General features: G+C 46.4%; 1 protein-coding gene across 1 annotated transcript; it reads right to left on the reverse strand.

The window, feature by feature from the left end:
• Window positions 1-4,282: 4,282 nt before the first annotated feature.
• LOC138359969 (uncharacterized protein DDB_G0282951-like) lies at window positions 4,283-7,818 on the reverse strand. The gene is made up of 2 exons (XM_069319847.1): window positions 7,646-7,818; window positions 4,283-4,424 (listed from the first exon to the last, which is right to left on the reverse strand). The coding sequence occupies exons 1-2, from the start codon at window positions 7,816-7,818 to the stop codon at window positions 4,283-4,285; spliced, it is 315 nt and encodes a 104-aa protein (XP_069175948.1).
• Window positions 7,819-22,548: the final 14,730 nt, after the last annotated feature.

Below are 22,548 nucleotides of genomic sequence, written 5' to 3' on the forward strand. Positions count from 1 at the left end.
GGGGTTGAGCTTTGGCTCTTTGGTCCCGCCTCTCCACTGTCAATCAACTGGTGTTCAGATTCCTGAGCCTACTGGGCTCTATCATATCTACATTTGAAACCGTGTATGGAGTCAGCCTCCACCACATCACTTCCTAGTGCATTCCATTTACTAACAACTCTGACACTGAAAAAGTTCTTTCTAATGTCCCTGTGGCTTAATTAGGTACTCATCTTCCACATGCGTCCCCTTGTGCGTGTCCCACCTGTGCTAAAGAGTTTGTCTTTGTCCATCCTGCCAATTCCCCTGAGAATTTTGTAGGTGGTTATCATGTCTCCCCTTACTCCTCTGTTTTCCAGGGACGTCTCCCGTAGCCTGTATGAGTGTGGCTAAGCACTCATATATACGTCACCACCTCAATTGAATAAATCAAATGTTCCGATACAGGAGAAGAACCTGGGAGTAACGAAGGAGTTACTACACTAGTACCGACTCTGCAAGTTAAAAAAAAAAAAAAGCATCCGGCTGAATTCGAAAATTGCTCACGACCCCGCCCGAGGCCAACATGGCGGCGTCTCAGAGCCCCTTCCTACCCCGCCACCCTTAATGGAATCCCCACACACACACACACCCTTCAGCCGAACCTCCCTGGAGGCAATCGATCCTGTCCCTAGCCAAGACAGCAACACATAAGGGCAGGGCTTGCGACGGCAGTGTCCCTCCCGCCAGACCTGTCCTCCTCGGTCATTGCTGGTCCTCTCGACCCGGTGACGGGCCTGGCGACCACAGGGGATAACTAATATTAGAGAATATGGTACTAGGTGGAAAAGCACGCCCACCGAAAATGTGTGTGTATAAGCACATTAGTAACACTGCATTATTAGGCTTTTTGTCCCATTAGAGGTCGATTGTATTATCAGAAAATGATTGGTCAAACCATTCAATCCAACTCTCCACGGTAACCTGATTTCAGTTAAACCATTTCAAAAACTAGAAAAAAAAATCTTGCTTAATCAGTACTGTGTTAGTGTCACCCTAGTCATGTCACCCTGGTCATGTCACCCTATCATGTCACCCTCGTTCACGCGTCATCCAGCTATTTCAGCGCTCTCAACATTGCCTAGTTAGGAATTAATGGTTAAACTAAAATAGGTTGAGCAGTATCAGAGTGTCTTTGTCTTCCTCGTTGCTGGAGCAAGGAGGGGTGAGAAAGAGGAACTTATCAACTCTCAGGGACAAGCAGAAGTCGCCTTAGGGCCCACGAGAGGTGCGTCCTGGGACATGGACAGGCGAGTCCTGATAAGTTCCTCCGTGGCGCAGTGGTAACACACTCGCCCCGCGCTTCGCGAGCGCTTTGGCCTGGGTTCGTATCCTGTCCGAGGGAGGATTGACGCCAATCCTTAACTGTACACCTCTGTCCTCCCAGCAGTGAATAGGAATCCGGTTGTTAAGCGATTTGGCGGGTCGTATTCCAGGGGAAAAAATTAGGATTAAGGACTTGCCCGAAACGCTGTCCGTGCTGGTGGCTTTACAAGAAGGTAAGATAACAGTGATAGGGAGTCAACAGTCTCCATCATCAACATGGATGATAACGTGTCGGCCGCGGGGGGATTAGGTCAGGTTTTATCGGGGGGAAAGCGCCAAGTCATTACGACTATATAGCACTTGGAAGGGGGGTTAGGATAAGGATTTTGGGATGGGACGGGGATGCGGGAACGAAAGTGTCTAATCAATTGGACGGTCGGGGATTGAACGCCGACCTGCATGAAGCGAGACCGTCGCTCTACCGTCCAGCCCAAGTGGTTGGCCGCAGGGGGAGAGACTGTGATAGGTAGAATTCGTATTGCATGCAGGTACTCACGGAGATTCATGATACAAGCAACAGATGACCAGCAAGGACGCAGAATGTGTGTGTACTCACCTATATGTACTCACCTATATGTGCTTGCAGGATCGAGCATTGACTCTTGGATCCCGCCTTTCTAGCTATCGGTTGTTTACAGCAATGACTCCTGTCCCATTTCCCTATCATACCTAGTTTTAAAAGTATGAATAGTATTTGCTTCCACAACCTGTTCCCCAAGTGCATTCCATTTTTCTACTACTCTCACGCTAAAAGAAAACTTCCTAACATCTGTGACTCATCTGAGTTTCCAGTTTCCACCCATGTCCCCTCGTTCTGTTATTATTACGTGTGAACTAATAACTAACTGAACTAATCTGCTGTGTGTGTGTGTGTGTGTGTGTGTGTGTGTGTGTGTGTGTGTGTGTGTGTGTGTGTGTGTGTGTGTGTGTGTGTGTGTGTGTGTGTGAACAACACCGTGACCCTTACATCTTACCTAATACAAGTGCCGGGAGCCGGCCGGCCGAGCGGACAGCATGCTGGATACGTGATCCTGTGGTCCCGGGTTCGATCCCGGACGCCGGAGAGAAACAATGGGCAGAGTTTCTTTCACCCTATCCTCCTGTTACCTAGCAGTAAATAGGTACCTGGGAGTTAGTCAGCTTTCCCGGGGTGTGTGTGGGGTGTGTGAAAAAAATGGTAGTAGTAGTAGAAACAATTGATTGACAGTTGAGAGGCGGGCCGAAAGAGCAGAGCTCAACCCCCCGCAAGCACAACTAGATGAATACAACTAGGTGAATACAACTTACTCCAACGCAATCGATGAGTCCGTCAACATGTTTAATTAAAAAATTAAAGCCTCGTGATATTGACGATGTTCTGAGCACCTGTCGCGAGAAGATTCCTCACAAGATTCGAACATTTGTAGTGAAAATAATTTTGCGTGGGAATGACGAATGGCGAGAACGCTCTGTAATTCAGTTTTTTTGTATTATTATTATTTTCTACCACAGACGTGGCCACACATTTACAATGCTAACCAGCATATATACATTTTCTTCTGTCCTCCGTGGACAGAGTTAGAGATCAGTTAAACATATAGTTCAGGGATTTATTGAACAATCAACCACAGAAGGTGATTCGGTGCTTTTAAAATGCTAGTATCAGTCATAGAGCCATTGGAAGTAATCCCACTCTGTTTAACTTACAAAACACTTTGTCATGTATAAATGCTCTCTTTTACACCTGCAAGATAACGTAAGTTTAAGGGTTGGTTAACGGTTAACCTCCATGTTTAACGAGCTGTTCATTTGAGACAGTTAAACAAGTCCCAGCTGCGTCTGGGTACAAGAGACAGGATGAACAACCCAGCGGGTTTCTTCCTATTATAGGAGTGTTGTACATGGTTCTAAGGCGGTGTGTTCACTCACGGGATGTTCACACCCATTCCAATGAACTCCTCCTTTGAGACAAACCATTTTTTTTCTTAAATTGGAAACAGCTGAAACTAGAATAACAGAAGTTGCATTAACATTTGAAAACTTTACCAGACCAACTGTATCAGGAGAAAAATCTTGCTGAACACTGCAAGATGAACACCACATCAAGAGAAGCAGGAGCAGCATTAACAGCAGCAGGCTGAGTATAGCAGCTTCAACAGCAGCAGGCTGAGTATAGCAGCTTCAACAGCAGTAGGCTGAGTATAGCAGCTTCAACAGCAGTAGGCTGAGTATAGCAGCTTCAACAGCAAGGGAGGCAGCGGCAGGAAGAGCGACAACAGTAGGGAAGGTATAGCCTCAGTAACAACAATAGAAGCAGCAGTAGCAGCAGCAGCAGTAACAGCAGTAAGAGGGGCCGCAGCAGCAGCAACAACAGCAGAAGTAGGCTAAGCATAACAGCATCAAGGAGAAAAACAGCATGAGTGTGGGTGAGGATGTTGACTCATGGTGTGGTTATGAGGCGGTCTGCTCCTCATGCTCCGCCTTCCTGTCTTCCTCCTCCCACCCCCCCCTCCCCGTCCTGCTGTCCTTACTGTCTACTCTTGCTCCCTCACTCTTTCCTTCCTCCCTACTCCCTCACTCCTTCCTCTCTCCCTCTCTCCTCCCTCACTCCTTTCTCTCTACTTCCTCCCTCACTCCTTCCTCTCTCTGTTTCGCTCTCAGTCATCACCATCATACACGGGGAGGGGTCTGGTAACTGAGTGGATAGCGCGCGGGACTCGTAATTCTGTGGTCCGGGTTCGATTCCCGGACTAGACAGAGTTTCTGTCACCCTGATGCCCCTGTTACTTAGCAGTAAATAGGTACCTGGAAACTAGACAGCTGTTACGGGCTGCTTCCTGTGTGTGGGGGGGGGGGGATTAGTTAGTAGTTAGTAACAGTTGATTGATTGACAGTTGAGAGGCGGGCCGAAAGAGCAGAGCTCAACCCCCGCAAGCACAACTAGGTGAATATACAGTCATCACCACCGACCACTGCTAATGTCCGCTGACTGCTGTTTGTGCTGCTGCTGCTGCTGCTGCTGCTGCTGCTGCTGCTGCTGCTGCTGCTGTTGCTGCTGCTGCTGCTGCTGCTGCTGTTGCTGTTGCTGCTGTAATACCGCCCTATTGTAACACCACCCTAAAATGTACCACTATAATGGAACACCACTATAATGGAACACTAACTATCCTGAGTAACACTTCCTCATCGGTTGCACTTGATAGCACTGTTATGAGCTGACATATGATGGTTACACCGGAACCAAAGGTACACTGCCAATAAGGAAATGCTAACACAAGGATTAAATACGCTGCCACCATCTGCCTTTGACCATTGAAACTATATCAAGCAACGAGGCAAGAAACATTGCTTGACTAGGAGAGTACTTTCTATGACTGTCATTAATTATGAAAACGGTTGTCAGCCACGATATCCAAAAGGCTAAGAGGATTCAACAATTGACACAGACGGGAAATTTCACGTAAGTTTATTGAGACCAAAATTATGTCAATCACCAATTATAAATCCTATCCTAACACAGGCAAAAAGTTAAGAAATTTGGACATGGAACAAAAACTCAGAGATCACACACATTACCTTAAGCTATCTGTCTCTCCCTGGCTGAGATGTTCTTCACAGCCCCGCTCTCGATTCCGGTGTACCGCCCTCTGCCTTTCCTATGTTCCTACAGGCCCTCTATATACAACCCCCCACAGGGGGGAGGGGGAGATCTGCTGTTGCTACCCACCAAAAGTGTACAAACACTCAAGAAATATTTCAATAAGCTTGTTTGACATTCACCATACACTCTTCAAGAGAGGAGTTATTAATTACGTGTGTGACTGACCTCTGACCTGGCCAAAAGGGGGAGATCCAGGGATGTTTACACATAAGAATCTGGAGTCTAATTTCCTTGCATGAAATATTACATACTTGAAACTCTGCTGACTAAGACTAACCCAGGAATTTTTAATCAATATACAAGATAAACCGGAGGTCATCTGGGCTGACCTCTTGGAGAAGGCTTCCCTGGGTGTGAACTCTGAGGGGGGGGAGGCCTTGGGTGTTACAGCTCCCTTTGGATCTCCCCCTTTTGTCCAGGTCAGAGGTCAGTCACACACGTAATTAATAACTCCTCTCTTGAAGAGTGTATGGTGAATGTCAAACAAGCTTATTGAAATATTTCTTGAGTGTTTGTACACTTTTGGTGGGTAGCAACAGCAGATCTCCCCCTCCCCCCTGTGGGGGGTTGTATATAGAGGGCCTGTAGGAACATAGGAAAGGCAGAGGGCGGTACACCGGAATCGAGAGCGGGGCTGTGAAGAACATCTCAGCCAGGGAGAGACAGATAGCTTAAGGTAATGTGTGTGATCTCTGAGTTTTTGTTCCATGTCCAAATTTCTTAACTTTTTGCCAGTGTTAGGATAGGATTTATAATTGGTGATTGACATAATTTTGGTCTCAATAAACTTACGTGAAATTTCCCGTCTGTGTCAATTGTTGAATCCTCTTAGCCTTTTGGATATCGTGGCTGACAACCGTTTTCATAATTAGTGACAGTCATAGAAAGTACTCTCCTAGTCAAGCAATGTTTCTTGCCTCGTTGCTTGATATAGTTTCAATGGTCAAAGGCAGATGGTGGCAGCGTATTTAATCCTTGTGTTAGCATTTCCTTATTGGCAGTGTACCTTTGGTTCCGGTGTAACCATCATATGTCAGCTCATAACAGTGCTATCAAGTGCAACCGATGAGGAAGTGTTACTCAGGATAGTTAGTGTTCCATTATAGTGGTGTTCCATTATAGTGGTACATTTTAGGGTGGTGTTACACTGCTGCTGCTGTTGCTGCTGCTGCTGCTGCTGTTGCTGCTGCTGCTGCTGATCATCTCCGTCATGTCACAGGAAGATGCTGGCACTGTGTCTGCGGTGGTGCTGAGGCCAGAGTGGCTCCCACGCCTCGCCCTCGCCCTCGCCGGGGTTTACGGCCGTGTGCTGACTGATGCTTCGACGGTAAACTGCCCTGGGAGGCAGGCCTGGCCTCCACCACTGTACCACAATGGTGGCAGGCCTGGCCTCCACCACTGTACCACAATGGTGGCAGGCCTGGCCTGCACCACTGTACCACAATGGTGGCAGGCCTGGCCTCCACCACTGTACCACAGTACCACGCACCCTTGTAGCACTAATTCACACGGGGTACTCGGTGAAGCATCAGACTAGTGGCGGCCGCGGCATTAAACACGTAAAATACACAATGAGGCGCCCGCATATGACGTCGACCGTCCCCTGACTGACGGACGCCGCGGCTCTTGCAGTTTTGGCGGGAAAGTATCGCTAGTTGTTGGTGGACTTCTCGTTTGGTTGGGTCGTTACCCGTGTGTGTTATTGTTTGCCGAGACTGTGACTCGATACATGATTCGTTCACCTCTATTGAAGAAGTGTAAACACTCGCTTGTATCGCCTGTAGTGTAAACACTCCTTAAATTACCGTAAACAAAACACTTTCCCTAACCTATCCTAGACCTAACTATACATAAACCCACAATAAATAATAACATTTATTTACATTTTAGAACAAAATTATATTGCATGGAAGCGTCGTTCTGTCAATTGGTTGGTTGTTGGATAAGTAAAACACTGCACTTAGTGTTTTAACTAAGTCAGTATTTGGCTTATTGTTCGCGATGGGATGGTTTGGTATTTATATTTGTCTAAGGTTGGACTTCCGTCTGTGGTTGAATGTTGTCTCTGGGTGGTCACGGTGTTTAATATATATAGATATTTTTTTTCAATTGCAATAAATATTTCGATTGATGAAACAATTTAAGAATTTTTTTTTTTTTAATTTTGCCCTGAGGGGCGAGTTTATTGGGCGGCGCCACTCATCCTGTGAGTGGACACACCGTCATAGTGACAGTATTGGGCAGCGCCACTCATCCTGTGGGTGGACACACCGCCATAGTGACAGTATTGGGCAGCGCCACTCATCCTGTGAGTGGACACACCGCCATAGTGACAGTATTGGGCAGCGCCACTCATCCTGTGAGTGGACACACCGCCATAGCAGCATGTACAACACTCCCCAATAGGAAGAAAAAAACCTGTTGGGTTGTTCATCCTGTCACTGTCACGGTGATATTGTGTGACAATGCCTCTAATTTGTAGTAGAGTCTTGGGTATAAAGTGTTCAATGTGGTCACCTTCAGCAGCCAGCACATCTGCTCGTTCATTTCCACAGTTTCCGACATGGGAGGGGATCCACAGGAATTTGACGATTCTTCCTCGATTGGTTAGTACCCTCACAGCTCTCTTGATCTCAGCGACCATCGCCAAGATTTTCTGACTGATTTCTAGTAAGACTTTGCAGCGCTGCTTTAGAGTCGGTGCAAATCACTGCACCGTTAGTGCTTCGTTCAAGGAATCTTAACGCCATAACAATGGCAGTTAGCTCCGCTTGTGTTGAAGAGGCACAGTTCTTAATACGGGCTTTTTCCTTCTTTTCCACATTGTAAGGCATTATTCCTAATTACAGTGTATGCTGCACCAGCCCTGCCATTGACAGGGTTAGATGACCCGTCAGTGTAGAGTTGATCTAACTCATTTCCGGCTTCTTTATAGATTTCCTCCACATAATTGTGCCTCATTTCTTGAGCTATCTTGCTACACTTTTTCGTTATCCTTTCAGTGATGATGATCCTACAGTTTAAGAGTGCTGATGTAGTGGGCTTCTACACCAAACGAAAAATGACAGTTAATAAAAATAAAACGTATTCAATTTTCTCAAACTTATACTGAAAAAAGGATAGTGTTAGTATTTGCTTGCCAAGTAGAGTTGCTTGCCAAGCAGAGTTGCTTGCCAAGTAGAGTTATTTGCCAAGTAGAGTTGCTTGCCAAGTAGAGTTATTTGCCAAGTAGAGTTGCTTGCCAAGCAGAGTTGCTTGCCAAGTAGAGTTATTTGCCAAGTAGAGTTGCTTGCCAAGTAGAGTTGCTTGCCAAGTAGAGTTGCTTGCCAAGCAGAGTTGCTTGCCAAGTAGAGTTGCTTGCCAAGTAGAGTTGCTTGCCAAGTAGAGTTGCTTGCCAAGTAGAGTTGCTTGCCAAGCAGAGTTGCTTGCCAAGTAGAGTTATTTGCCAAGTAGAACTGCTTGCCAAGTAGAGTTGCTTGCCAAGTAGAGTTGCTTGCCAAGTAGAGTTGCTTGCCAAGCAGAGTTGCTTGCCAAGTAGAGTTATTTGCCAAGTAGAGTTGCTTGCCAAGCAGAGTTGCTTGCCAAGTAGAGTTATTTGCCAAGTAGAGTTGCTTGCCAAGTAGAGTTGCTTGCCAAGCAGAGTTGCTTGCCAAGTAGAGTTATTTGCCAAGTAGAGTTGCTTGCCAAGTAGAGTTGCTTGCCAAGTAGAGTTGCTTGCCAAGTAGAGTTGCTTGCCAAGTAGAGTTGCTTGCCAAGTAGAGTTGCTTGCCAAGTAGAGTTGCTTGCCAAGTAGAGTTGCTTGCCAAGTAGAGTTGCTTGCAAAGTAGAGTTGCTTGCAAAGTAGAGTTGCTTGCCAAGTAGAGTTGCTTGGCAAGTAAAGTTGCTTGGCAAGTAGAGTTGCTTGCCAAGTAGAGTTGCTTGCCAAGTAGAGTTGCTTGCCAAGTAGAGTTGCTTGCCAAGTAGAGTTGCTTGCCAAGTAGAGTTGCTTGCCAAGTAGAGTTGCTTGCCAAGTAGAGTTGCTTGCCAAGTAGAGTTGCTTGCCAAGTAGAGTTGCTTGCCAAGTAGAGTTGCTTGCCAAGTAGAGTTGCTTGCCAAGTAGAGTTGCTTGCCAAGTAGAGTTGCTTGCCAAGTAGAGTTGTAGACGATATAAACCAAGTTCTCGTTCCATTTCCATTTAGCTAATGGACACAGGAGAAATTGCCCATAACACACATGTAATTCATTGAGCTATCTGGTCTCCTGGAGAGTTGACGCAGCCGCGCGAATACATATACAGTATGAGTTCGTGTCACATAGAGAATGTGTTCGTGACACATAGAGAATGTGTTCGTGACACATAGAGAATGTGTTCGTGACACATAGAGAATGTGTTCGTGACACATAGAGAATGTGTTCGTGACACATAGAGAATGTGTTCGTGACACATAGAGAATGTGTTCGTGACACATAGAGAATGTGTTCGTGACACATAGAGAATGTGTTCGTGACACATAGAGAATGTGTTCGTGACACATAGAGAATGTGTTCGTGACACATAGAGAATGTGTTCGTGACACATAGAGAATGTGTTCGTGACACATAGAGAATGTGTTCGTGACACATAGAGAATGTGTTCGTGACACATAGAGAATGTGTTCGTGACACATAGAGAATGTGTTCGTGACACATAGAGAATGTGTTCGTGACACATAGAGTATGTGTTCGTGTCATCCTTTCCTGGAGACGCCAAACTAAGTCTAAAAATTCCACTAGAGGAAGATACAGAAAATTTACATTTATAATGTAAATGACATCACATTATGGATGTAAATAACATCACATTATGGATGTAAATAACATCACATTACAGTCAGATGATGCTACAGTGACCAAGTAAACAATCTTGGAATAATAATCAATGTAGAAGTAGACTCTCTCACAGCCACAGTGGTGTAGAAGTAGACTCTCTCACTGTAAACCCGGTCGATGTTGTTGTAGAATGATTAGGATGGTCTGGAGTTTACTCGGTAATGGGCAGGAATTGGAGTACCAAACGTCCACTGCTTTTCCTTAGTTTATTATAAATATATATATATCTTCTACACGGGCCAGGAGCTAGCTACAGTGTGTAAGGGAGCGTGTGTGTGGACGCTCCAATGCCCAGGCCGTCTCTGAAGGTCTGAGGTCTGCAGGCGCAGAGTAGATTGCATTCAAATCTGCTGACGACGTTGTTGATACCTATTAAGTTGTTTAGCTTAAGAGGGTATTAGGTCACCCTATGTGTATGTCCATGGCGACTAACTGGCGTCCAACACCGCTCGGCACGCTATCATCGGCGTCCTCGGCGATCTGTTTGAAAAATTTGACAACCCTTGGGCGTGTACCTAACTAACATTATATACAGTGATTTACCTATAGTGACTGTAAACAAACAAGTTTTGAGACGTCCAACACCTCACAGCCTCAGTGGTGTAGAGGTAGACACTCTCACAGCCTCAGTGGTGTAGAGGTAGACACTCTCACAGCCTCAGTGGTGTAGAGGTAGACACTCTCACAGCCTCAGTGGTGTAGAGGTAGACACTCTCACAGCCTCAGTGGTGTAGAGGTAGACACTCTCACAGCCTCAGTGGTGTAGAGGTAGACACTCTCACAGCCTCAGTGGTGTAGAGGTAGACACTCTCACAGCCTCAGTGGTGTAGAGGTAGACACTCTCACAACCACAGCAGTGTAGAGGTAGAGACTGGCACAACCACAGCAGTGTAAAGCACAGCAAACTGTATAGTCAGTTACCTGGGTAATGACACAGCTAAGTACTTTGTATTTGTTGACATGAAAAGAGCCTTCGACAAAGCACAGGGGATTGTGGTCCTGGACGAGCTTGCATGCATGGGTGTCAAGAGGGAGACTCGTGAAATGGACTGAAGACTACCTCACAGGGAGGAAAGACGAGGTCTCCTTCAATGGATCAGTCTCCAGAACAGTGTAACCCCCCCCCCCCCTCCAAGGAGTCTTAAGCCCCACACTATTTAACATATTTATGAACGCCATTGCAAATACTACATTTCCGGTACGACTAGTGGCGCTCAACAGCGGTAGGACACATCAGGACAGTTGAGAGTCGGGACAAAAGAGCCGTAGCTCGATCCCCGCAAGGACAAGTAGGTGAGTACACCAACAGTGGAATCACAAAAACAGGCGCGAAGTTGACACGTGTGTGTAGCCAGACAAGGGGCCAGATTCACGAAAGCACTTACGAACGTGTACATCTTTTTTCAATCTTTGACGGCTTTGGTTACATTTATTAAACAGTTTACAAGCATGAAAACTTCCCATTCAACTGTTGTTATTGTTATAAACACCCTCCTGGTGCTTCGGAGCTCATTAACTGTTTAGTAATTTGAAACAAAGTCGCCAAAGATTGAGAAAAGATGAACAGGTTCGTAAGTGTTTGCGTAAGTGCTTTCGTGAATCTGGCGCAAGGAGACGAGCCCCGTACCACATTAGGCTAGGGTACGAAAGATCAATCCGGCCCTAAGACACCGTTAATGTTCCCTAGGGCGTTACCCACTGGTTTATAAGACAACGTAAATGCTGCGCCAGCCTATCCGAGTTGATACAGCCGGGACGGGTTGAGCCCATACGGGCTACAACACCCTCACTGGTGATAAAGTCCAGCTGATAAACATATACAGGTGATAGATAGCCCCTCCAAGTTCATGGTGGCCCGGGCCACCTTACCGTGTGAGGGGTGACGAGGTCCTCCCTGGCTTGGGGGAGGAGAGGTGAATCACCCCTGTCGTCTGTGTGCAGGGAAGCGGTGACCTCTGTTGCTGGCTTGCTTTCTCTCTCGCTCTGTCTCTCTCTCTCTCGCTCTGTCTCTCTCTCTCGCTCTGTCTCTCTCTCTCTCTCGCTCTGTCTCTCTCTCTCGCTCTGTCTCTCTCTCTCTCTCTCGCTCTGTCTCTCTCTCTCTCTCGCTCTGTCTCTCTCTCTCTCTCGCTCTGTCTCTCTCTCTCGCTCTGTCTCTCTCTCTCTCTCGCTCTGTCTCTCTCTCTCTCTCGCTCTGTCTCTCTCTCTCTCTCGCTCTGTCTCTCTCTCTCTCTCGCTCTGTCTCTCTCTCTCTCGCTCTGTCTCTCTCTCTCTCTCTCTCTCTCTCTCTCTCTCTCTCTCTCTCTCTCTCTCTCTCTCTCTCTCTCTCTCTCTCTCTCTCTCTCTCTCTCTCTCTCTTTCTTTCCGGTGTCCGTCTAACTCCCTTCCCTGCACCCCACCTCCCCCCTCGTCCCCTAAGACCACCGTCGTTCATGTATTTTTTGTCCAGAACCCAAAGCTCTTTTCTCAAAGGCCCCCGTGACCTGACCCGAGTCTGTGAGGTCACAGGCTCACGGGTACCTACCTTGAGGTTACCTTGAGGGTGCTTCCGGGGCTTAGCGTCTCCGCGGCCCGGTCGTCGACCAGGCCTCCTGATGGTAATGGCTTGGGCTTGCCACTACCGGAGCAGCGGACAGTTTGTGTCGTTAACGTAATTTAACGATTGTGAAAAATCACAATTTCTCCTAAATTACAGTGATTACAAAATAAATATAATTGTGTTTCAGAAAAAGTTAGTATGTCATCTAGAGTAATAAATACTGGATATTTTTATGTAATTGTGAACTTAAAATGATTGATTACCTTGTATGGTAACTCCAAGGACGAAGAGGTTTCGCAATTACATCTGATTTACGATAACAAATATTGAACCTTAATTTGCTTGATGCTATCACTTGCGTGGCGGTCCTACACATGTGATAGCACGATAAATCTCTGATAAACAAGCTCTTAGCCGTCTTAGATTAGTCGGTAGAGCAATGACCTCACTTCTTAAAGGGTCGGCGTTCAGTCCCCAAGGGTCTTAAGTAGGTTGGGCACCTATCCTTCACTCCGTCCTCATTCATATCAATGTTCTTTTGTTCTATTTCTTCCAAATCCTAAATGGTCATACTGGTTTAGCGGTTTCTCCTGATTATTGCATTACCTGACCTTCCCTCTTTCAGGTTTCTCGCTTTGGAGGTTCGTTCTCTCGCTTGGTACAGCCTGGTGGTCCGTTCTCTCGCTTGGTACAGCCTGGTGGTCCGTTCTCTCGCTCGGTACAGCCTGGTGGTCCGTTCTCTCGCTCGGTACAGCCTGGTGGTCCGTTCTGTCGCTCAGTACAGCCTGGTGGTCCGTTCTCTCGCTTGGTACAGCCTGGTGGTCCGTTCTCTCGCTTGGTACAGCCTGGTGGTCCGTTCTGTCGCTCGGTACAGCCTGGTGGTCCGTTCTGTCGCTTGGTACAGCCTGGTGGTCCGTTCTGTCGCTCGGTACGACTTTGGAGGTCCGTTCTCTCGCTCGGTACGACTTTGGAGGTCCGTTCTCTCGCTCGGTACGACTTTGGAGGTCCGTTCTCTCGCTCAGTACAACTTGGGGTCCGTTCTCTCGCTCGATACGACTTTAAAGGTCCGTTCTCTCGTTCCCTAGAACCTCTCGTTCACTACAACCTGGTGGTTCGTTCTCTCGCTCACAACAACTTAATGGTCCGTTCTCTCGCTCACTACAACTTAAGGGTCCGTTCTCTCGCTCACTACAACTTAATGGTCCGTTCTCTCGTTCACTACAACTTAAGGGTCCGTTCTCTCGTTCACTACAACTTAAGGGTCCGTTCTCTCGTTCATTACAACTTAAGGGTCCGTTCTCTCGTTCACTACAACTTAAGGGTCCGTTCTCTCACTCACTACAACTTAAGGGTCCGTTCTCTCGTTCACTACAACTTAAGGGTCCGTTCTCTCGTTCACTACAACTTAAGGGTCCGTTCTCTCGTTCACTACAACTTAAGGGTCCGTTCTCTCGTTCACTACAACTTAAGGGTCCGTTCTCTCGTTCACTACAACTTAAGGGTCCGTTCTCTGGCTCACTACAACTTGCTGCCTGGCTCCCATATCCACACATTCATCAGCAGAAATTTAATTCACGGTTGAGTTGTTGTTCTTTCATGACAAGGGAATCATCTATTTTGCTAACAGCATTGACCATAAAATTAAAGAAATCGCCTCTCCTGCCTACGTAAATATAGGTAGAGTAGGAGAGTAAATGTAGTAGATGTAGATGTAGTAGAAAGTATAGTAGATGTAGTTAAGTATCTTTGGTAGATACATAAACATGATTAGACAACATAAGGATGAGTACTTACCTAATTGTACTTGCGGGGGTTATCTTGAGGTTATCTTGAGATGATTTCGGGGCTTTTAGTGTCCCCGCGGCCCGGTCCTCGACCAGGCCTCCACCCCCAGGATGCAAACTAATAATAGATATATGCAAACTAATAATAGATATATGCAAACTAATAATAGACATATGCAAACTAATAATAGATATATGCAAACTAATAATAGACATATGCAAACTAATAATAGATATATGCAAACTAATAATAGATATATGCAAACTAATAATAGATATATGCAAACTAATAATAGATATATGCAAACTAATAATAGATATATGCAAACTAATAATAGATATATGCAAACTAATAATAGATATATGCAAACTAATAATAGACATATGCAAACTAATAATAGATATATGCAAACTAATAATAGATATATGCAAACTAATAATAGACATATGCAAACTAATAATAGATATATGCAAACTAATAATAGATATATGCAAACTAATAATAGATATTCACCATTCAGTTGTATAATGGTATTAAGAGGAGCTGGAGCTATACGGGTCAGGTGCGCGCGCGCGTGCTCAGGCGTCCGCGCCATGTAAGAAGTCTCTATTACGGAGAGTTTATTATTTATAAAGTATAAGTAAGTTACGTGTTTGAAATAATTTAAGTGTACATGAATATTTTGTAGTCAGTTCTTTAATTTGTTATGACTTGTTTATTGGTATTACTGGTATTAAGATGATTGTCTCTCTGTCTGTCTCTCTGTCTCTCTCTGTCTCTCTCTGTCTCTCTCTGTCTCTGTCTCTCTCTGTCTCTGTCTCTCTCTGTCTCTGTCTCTCTCTGTCTCTGTCTCTCTCTGTCTCTGTCTCTCTCTGTCTCTGTCTCTCTCTGTCTCTGTCTCTCTCTCTCTCTGTCTCTCTCTCTCTCTGTCTCTCTCTCTCTCTCTCTCTCTCTCTCTCTCTCTCTCTCTCTCTCTCTCTCTCTCTCTCTCTCTCTCTGTCTCTCTCTGTCTCTGTCTCTGTCTCTGTCTCTGTCTCTCTCTGTCTCTCTCTGTCTCTCTCTCTCTCTCTCTCTCTCTCTCTCTCTCTCTCTCTCTCTCTCTCTCTCTCTCTCTCTCTCTCTCTCTCTCTGTCTCTCTCTGTCTCTGTCTCTGTCTCTGTCTGTCTCTCTCTGTCTCTGTCTCTCTCTGTCTCTCTCTCTCTCTCTCTCTCTCTCTCTCTCTCTCTCTCTCTCTCTCTCTCTCTCTCTCTCTCTCTCTCTCTCTCTCTGTCTCTCTCTCTCTCTCTCTCTCTCTCTCTGTCTCTCTCTCTCTCTCTCTCTCTCTCTCTCTCTCTCTCTCTCTCTCTCTCTCTCTCTCTCTCTCTCTCTCTCTTGGGCTGGACGGTAGAGCGACGGTCTCGCTTCATGCAGGTCAGTGTTCAATCCCCGACCGTCCAAGTGGTTGGGCACCTTTACTTCCCCACCGTCCCATCCCAAATCCTTATCCTCACCCCCTTCCCAGTGCTATATAGTCGCAATGGCTTGGTGCTTTCTCTCTGATAGTTCTCTCTCTCTCTCTCTCTCTCTCTCTCTCTCTCTCTCTCTCTCTCTCTCTCTCTCTCTCTCTCTCTCTCTCTCTCTCTCTCTCTCTCTCTCTCTCTCTCTCTCTCTCTCTCTCTCTCTCTCTCGTGTGACAGATGAGGGAGAGAGAGTCTACCAACCCTTCCCTTTCCTACTCTACAGCTGTTATCTTATCATGAAACCCGTTCCCTACAGCCATGTTAGTGTTTAGCGACACAGTTCATGTTATCTTACCTTCTGTGGTTCATCTAAGTTATCTCTGGAGAACCTTACCTGGAATCCTTGTGAGTTACAGCAATTAGGTGGTGGCTGGTTGTTTGGTTGTATGGTTGTTTGGCTAATTGGTTGTTTACCTAGTTTGTTGGCTAATTGGTTGTTTACCTAGTTTGTTGGCTGATTGGTTGGGTAGTTGGTTGGATTATCTTGAGGTTATCTTGAGATGATTTCGGGGCTTTTTAGAGTCCTCGCGGCCCGGTCCTCGACCAGGCCTCCAACCCCAGGAAGCAGCCCGTGACAGCTGACTAACACCCAGGTACCTATTTTACTGCTGGGTAACAGGGGCATAGGGTGAAAGAAATTCTGCCCATTGTTTCTCGCCGGCACCTGGGATCGAACCCAGGACCACAGGATCACAAGTCCAGCGTGCTGTCCGCTCGGCCGACCGGCTCCCATTGAAGCAAGAACCGTGACATCTTTCAGGGCTTAGTTTTATAAGAACAAATTTGGAAACAAGTCTTTACAGGTTGTCTTAAATAATGATATTCTTCAGAAAAAAATCGACGGTCTCACTACACGCAGGTCGGCGTTCAATCCCCGAGCGTCCAAGTGGTTGGGGGAACCATTCCTTCCCTTCCGTCCCATCCCAAATCCTTATCCTGATCCCTTCCAAGTGCTATAAAGTCGTAATGGCTTGGCGCTTTTCCTTGTATTTATAATTATTTTTGTATTAATTATTTATATATTTTTTTTTTAAATTTAAAATTTATCACATTTAAACAAAATCAGAAAAAATCATTAATTGAACCAGGATGACCTCATTACCATGATTGTTGGATGACCTCATTACCATGATTGTTGGATGACCTCATTACCATGATTGTTGGATGACCTCATTACCATGATTGTTGGATGACCTCATTACCATGATTGTTGGATGACCTCATTACCATGATTGTTGGATGACCTCATTACCATGATTGTTGGATGACCTCATTACCATGATTGTTGGATGACCTCATTACCATGATTGTTGGATGACCTCATTACCATGATTGTTGGATGACCTCATTACCATGATTGTTCTCAACAGGACGCGCCCTGAGAGCCACTCCCCCCCCCTCTCCTCACATCTGCAAACCATTAACAATATACCAAGATGGTTTGTAGGTCAGGGGTCGTCCTCTGGTCTTGTGTATAGGGGTCCACGGTGGCTATTTTGCATGCCCCGAACAGTTCTCTCGTGTCGATTAGTTGTGTACTACAGCAAAGCGGGGAAGATAGGTGGAAATAGGCTAGAAAAAGTCGTCTGTCATCTCTTGAGGTTCCGTGATGAGCTCTTAGGAGGGGAGGGAGGGAGGGTATTTTGTCAGGGAAAAGCGCCAAGCCATTATGATTATATAAGACTGGGAAAGGGTCAGGGATGGGACGGAGGAAGGGAATGGTGCCCAACCACTTGGACGGTCGGGGATTGAACGCTAGCCTTCATCTTGAGGTTATCTTGAGATGATTTCAGGGCTTAGCGTAACCGTGGCCCGGTCCTCGATCAGGCCTCCTTTTTGTTACACACCCCCAGGAAGCAGTCCGTAGCAGCTGTCTAGCTCCCAGGTACCTGTTTACTGCTAGGTGAACAGGCGCATCAGGGTGAAAGAAACATTTTGCCCATTTGTCTCCTCCTCTACCGGGGATTGAACCCGGGACCTTAGGACTACGAATCCGAAGCGCTGTCCACCCAGCTGTCAGGCGCCCCGCGGGTGCATGAAGCGAGGCGGTACCGCTCTATCCGTCCAGCCCAAGTGGTTGGGCGGAGCTATATTCGACGTATCTAGTTTCCTTTACGGGCTATTCATGCCCGTGCCACCTCTTGGGTGGCTTAATCTTTATCATTCAATCTAGTTTCCTCAGTTGCAGGCGATGAGTCACAATAACGTGACTGAAGAATGTTGACCAGACCACACACTAGAAGGTGAAGGGACGACGACGTTTCGGTCCGTCCTGGACCATTCTCAAGTCGATTGGATAATTCAACATAATTAGAATTGAACATAATTTAGCCACGTTATTGTGACTCATCGCCTGTTTATGTAGCCTTTTCTGTAACTTCTTCCTCTCAGTTCCAGGACTATTAGGAACATAAGAACAAAGGCAAAGGCCTATTGGCCCATACGAGGCAGCTCCTATCTATAACCACCCAATATTCTGGAGGCATATTGACCAGACCACACACTAGAAATTGAAGGGACGACGACGTTTCGGTCCGTCCTGGACCATTCTCAAGTCGATTGTGGAGGCATACCTCTGAACTTTCTCTTATTTCGTCTTGTGTTTGCCTAGATATGGATTGTTCTGACATAAGCGATAGTTAAAGTCTTGAATGACTCCTCACACAAATTTCTAAAGGCAGTTTTTATTTTCGCCATTCAACCTTGAGGTGCTTCCGGGGCTTAGTGTCCCCGCGGCCCGGTCGTCGACCAGGCCTCCTGGTTGCTGGACTGATCAACCAGGCTGTTGGACGCGGCTGCTCGCACATACTCTCCTTTTGGTGTGGGGGCTTCAAGAGAAAGGTTCAACGTGATATCAGCCCCCTAGATCTATCTTTCTATCCGACTCTTCCCCAACCACTTAGGTTGGACGGTAGATCGACGATCTCGCTTCATGCAGGTCGGCGTTCAATCCCCGACCGTCCAAGTGGTTGGGCACCATTCCTTTCCACCCGTCCATTCCCAAATCCTTATCCTGACCCCTTCCAAGTGCTATATAGTCGTAATGGCTTGGCGTTTTCTCCTGATTATATTTATATTATCTATCCAACTCTTGAAAGAGTTCGTATCCCATTTTGAGATCTTGTGTTTGGCTGACTGGAAACAGATTCATGAAGCAGTTACGCAAGTACTTATGAACGTATACATCTTTTCTCAATCTTTGAAGGCTTTGTTTATATTTATTAAACAGATTGCAAGCATGAAAACTTGCCAATCAACTGTTAAAAACAGCCTCGGAGCTCATTAACTGTTTAATAATTGTAAACACGTCGCTCTGCTACTGGCGTCTGGTGGGTGGACGTGTTTGTCATCGCTGTTGGCCTGCGTGTTGACGGATGGGCGGGACAACGTCACGCTGGGGGTGGTGGTATATGTGCCATCATGGGCTCCTACACACCTCCACTAAAACGGAAGGAGTCCATAGGACTCAAGTTTAGTTGTCATGCTGCTCCCGACCTTGTATCCACCACGATCTTCGATGTGTTACGGATCAAGCAGGAAGAAATATTTGGTTACCAACCACTGCCAGGGAACAGAGTGGTGTTGAAATTTGAAAACAATGTGGCGTTTGGACACACCGCCATAGTGACAGTATTGAGCAGCGCCACTCGTCTTGTGAGTGGACACACCACCATAGCAGCATGTACAACACTCCCCAATAGGAAGAAAACCCGCTGGGTTGTTCATCCTGTCACTCACTGTCTTCTGATTCACTCACTCTCTTCTGTTTCTTAGATACTGCCTTGCTGTCACTCGTGTCAAAGGCTTGAGTGTGTGTGTGTGTGAGTGAGTGTATGCAGGAGCATGAGTGTGTGTAGCCAAGGCCATACACACTTACAACTTAAGGGGAGACTTTATTCATTGACATTCTCCTGAGGCCCCAGAGAAGAGGGAGGACCGGACGCAGGTGCTGGTGCGCCCTGGCGATGGTACACTTGCTTAAACATGACCCAGGGACCTGTTGTGGCTCGGATTATATGGTATCTGCGGGAGTGTGCGCGCGCCTCGGGTCCCTGTAGGTGTGTGTGTACTCGCCTAGTTGTGCTTGCGGGAGTTGAGCTCTGGCTCTTTGGTCCCGTCTCTCAGCTGTCAGTCATCTGGTGTACAGGTTCCTGAGCCTACTGGGCTCTATCATATCTACATTTGAGACTGTGTATGGAGTCAGCCTCCATCACATCACTTCCTAATGCATTTCATCTGTTAACTACTCTGACGCTGAAAAAGTTTTTTCTAACGTCCCTGTGGCTCATTTGGGTACGCAGTTTCCACCTGTGTCCCCTTGTTGGCGTACCACCCGTGTTAAACAGTTTATCTTTATGTATCCTGTCAGTTCCTTGGAAAATTTTGTAAGTAGTGATCATATCTCCTCTAACTCTTCTGTCTTGCAGTGTCGTGAGGTTCAGTTCCAATAATCTTTCCTCACAACTCATTCCTCTCTGCTCGGGACCAGCCTGGTAACATACCTCTTAACCTTTTCTAATTTCGTTTTGTACTTTACTATATGTGGACTCCACGCTAGAGCTGCATATTCCAGTATTGGTCTGACATGAGGTATACAAGGTTCTGAATGATACCTTACACAAGTTTCTGAAAACTGTCCTTATGTTCGCCAGCCTTGCATATGCCGCTGATGTTATCCTTTTGATGTGGGCTTCAGAGAACAGATCTGGAGTGATATCAACCCCCAGATCTTTCTCTCGTCCTGACTTCTGAAGGATTTCCTCTCCCAGCTGGTACCTTGTGTTTGACCTTCTGTTCCCAACGCCTATCTTCATCACTTTGCACTTGTTCGAGTTAAACTCTAGTAGCCATTAGTTGAACCCTTCCTTCAGTCTGTTCAGGTCATCCTGTAGCCTCTTGCTGTCCTTCTGTGTCCTCCTAATGCTTGCTGCTTGGTCCTAGAATTCCATTAAACCTGTGAGACACAACTTGCCTTCCCTGAACCCATGTTGGTGGTGTGTTACAAAGTCCCTTTTCTCCAGACGTGCTACCAGGTTTTTTCTCCATGATCTTCTCCATCACCTTGCATGGTATACAAGTTAAAAACACCGGCCTGTAGTTTAGGGCCTCCTGCTGATCCCCCTTTTTGTAGATTGGGACTATGTTAGCTGTCTTCCAACTCTCTGGTAGGTCTCCCGTTTCCAGTGACTTGATATAGATCATAGATAGTGGCACACAAAGTGCATCTGCCCATTCTTTTAGCATCCATGGTGAGATTCCATAAGGTCCAACAGCCTTATAGTCCCTTCTTGATGAAGCAGATACCTCCTAACCTCATCTCTGGTAATTTCAATATCTTCGAAGTCTGCTGAGTTTATCACTACCCCCCTCGTAGGGGGGTGGATAGTTTAAGGGGCCTCGTAGCCTGGTGGATAGCGCGCAGGACTCGTAATTCTGTGGCGCGGGTTCGATTCCCGCACGAGGCAGAAACAAATGGGCAAAGTTTCTTTCACCCTGAATGCCCCTGTTACCTAGCAGTAAATAGGTACCTGGGTGTTAGTCAGCTGTCACGGGATGCTTCCTGGGGGTGGAGGCCTGGTCGAGGACCGGGCCGCGGGGACACTAAAGCCCCGAAATCATCTCAAGATAACCCCGCTTAGTTCAGGGACTTCCTCTTCTTCTATTGGAAAGACCTCACGGAATCTCTTGTTGAGTTCTTTACACACTTCTTTCATTCACAGTGTACTGTTCTGCCCCTGAGGGGGTTGGGGATTTTGGGACTTAAACCTCCAAAAGGGGGTTGGGGATTTTGGGACTTAAACCTCCAAAATGGGGTTGGGGATTTTGGGACTTAAACCTCCAAAAGGGGGTTGGGGATTTTGGGACTTAAACCTCCAAAAGGGGGTTGGGGATTTTGGGACTTAAACCTCCAAAAGGAGGTTGGGGATTTTGGGACTTAAACCTCCAAAAGGGGGTTGGGGATTTTGGGACTTAAACCTCCAAAAGGGGGTTGGGGATTTTGGGACTTAAACCTCAAAAAGGGGGTTGGGGATTTTGGGACTTAAACCTCCAAAATGGGGTTGGGGATTTTGGGACTTAAACCTCCAAAATGGGGTTGGGGATTTTGGGACTTAAACCTCCAAAAGAGAGGTTATTCCACCAGACCATTATTTGCGTACAGGTGGACAATGTCCCCAACCTCTCTCTGACGGATCAAACAACCGACCTCGGCAGCCACACTTCTGCTACCGTCGGTCGACCAGCAATGGACACTATAGTTCTTGTAATTTGCCTAGATCACCCCTGTATGCCTCTTGATCTTGAAGAAGGGTTCACCATCACATATTTAGGAGTGTGGCTCCAACACTGGCCTCGTCGTCTTGTGCATACACCCTATTCGAGCCGCCGTGACTCTCCACTCTTTTTTCTTTGTTTGGAATGATCTCCTAAATCCCCCTTTCGTGAATCAGTATCTTCTGTCACCCTGTCTGCAGCCGTGACCCTTTCTCTTTCTCTCTCTCTCTCTCTCTCTCTCTCTCTCTCTCTCTCTCTCTCTCTCTCTCTCTCTCTCTCTCTCTCTCTCTCTCTCTCTCTCTCTCTCTCCCGCTTTCTGGAAAACCTCACCAGGATAAGAGCCAAAGCCAGCTAACATATGCATTTAATATTCAAGGAAAACATCTATAATAAATGACATATAAAATAAAACATTATCATACAACACTCAAAACTGCTACAATCCGGTAGCATTCCAATATCCTATCCTGGCTTCATCAACTGTCCATATCAAGTGGCTGCTCAACTCTTGGCTTACCACTGATTCCACAAAGACACATGTAGCTCCTCTACACTGTTTGAAATCAACTCCTCACTATGGAGTTCTGCTCTAACACAGAGTTCAGCATACAGTTCTTCTCCAG

The sequence above is a fragment of the Procambarus clarkii genome, chromosome 94 (assembly GCF_040958095.1).
Source record: "Procambarus clarkii isolate CNS0578487 chromosome 94, FALCON_Pclarkii_2.0, whole genome shotgun sequence".
Lineage (NCBI taxonomy): Eukaryota > Metazoa > Arthropoda > Malacostraca > Decapoda > Cambaridae > Procambarus > Procambarus clarkii.

Bases quoted from the DNA above. Each gene is read 5' to 3' on its own strand.
- LOC138359969 (XM_069319847.1), bottom strand. From the start codon at position 7,818: ATGCCTTACAATGTGGAAAAGAAGGAAAAAGCCCGTATTAAGAACTGT. The intron at 4,425-7,645 runs GTCAGAAAATCT...GTGTTACAATAG, and splicing joins CAAAGTCTTACTAGAAATCA to GGCGGTATTACAGCAGCAAC.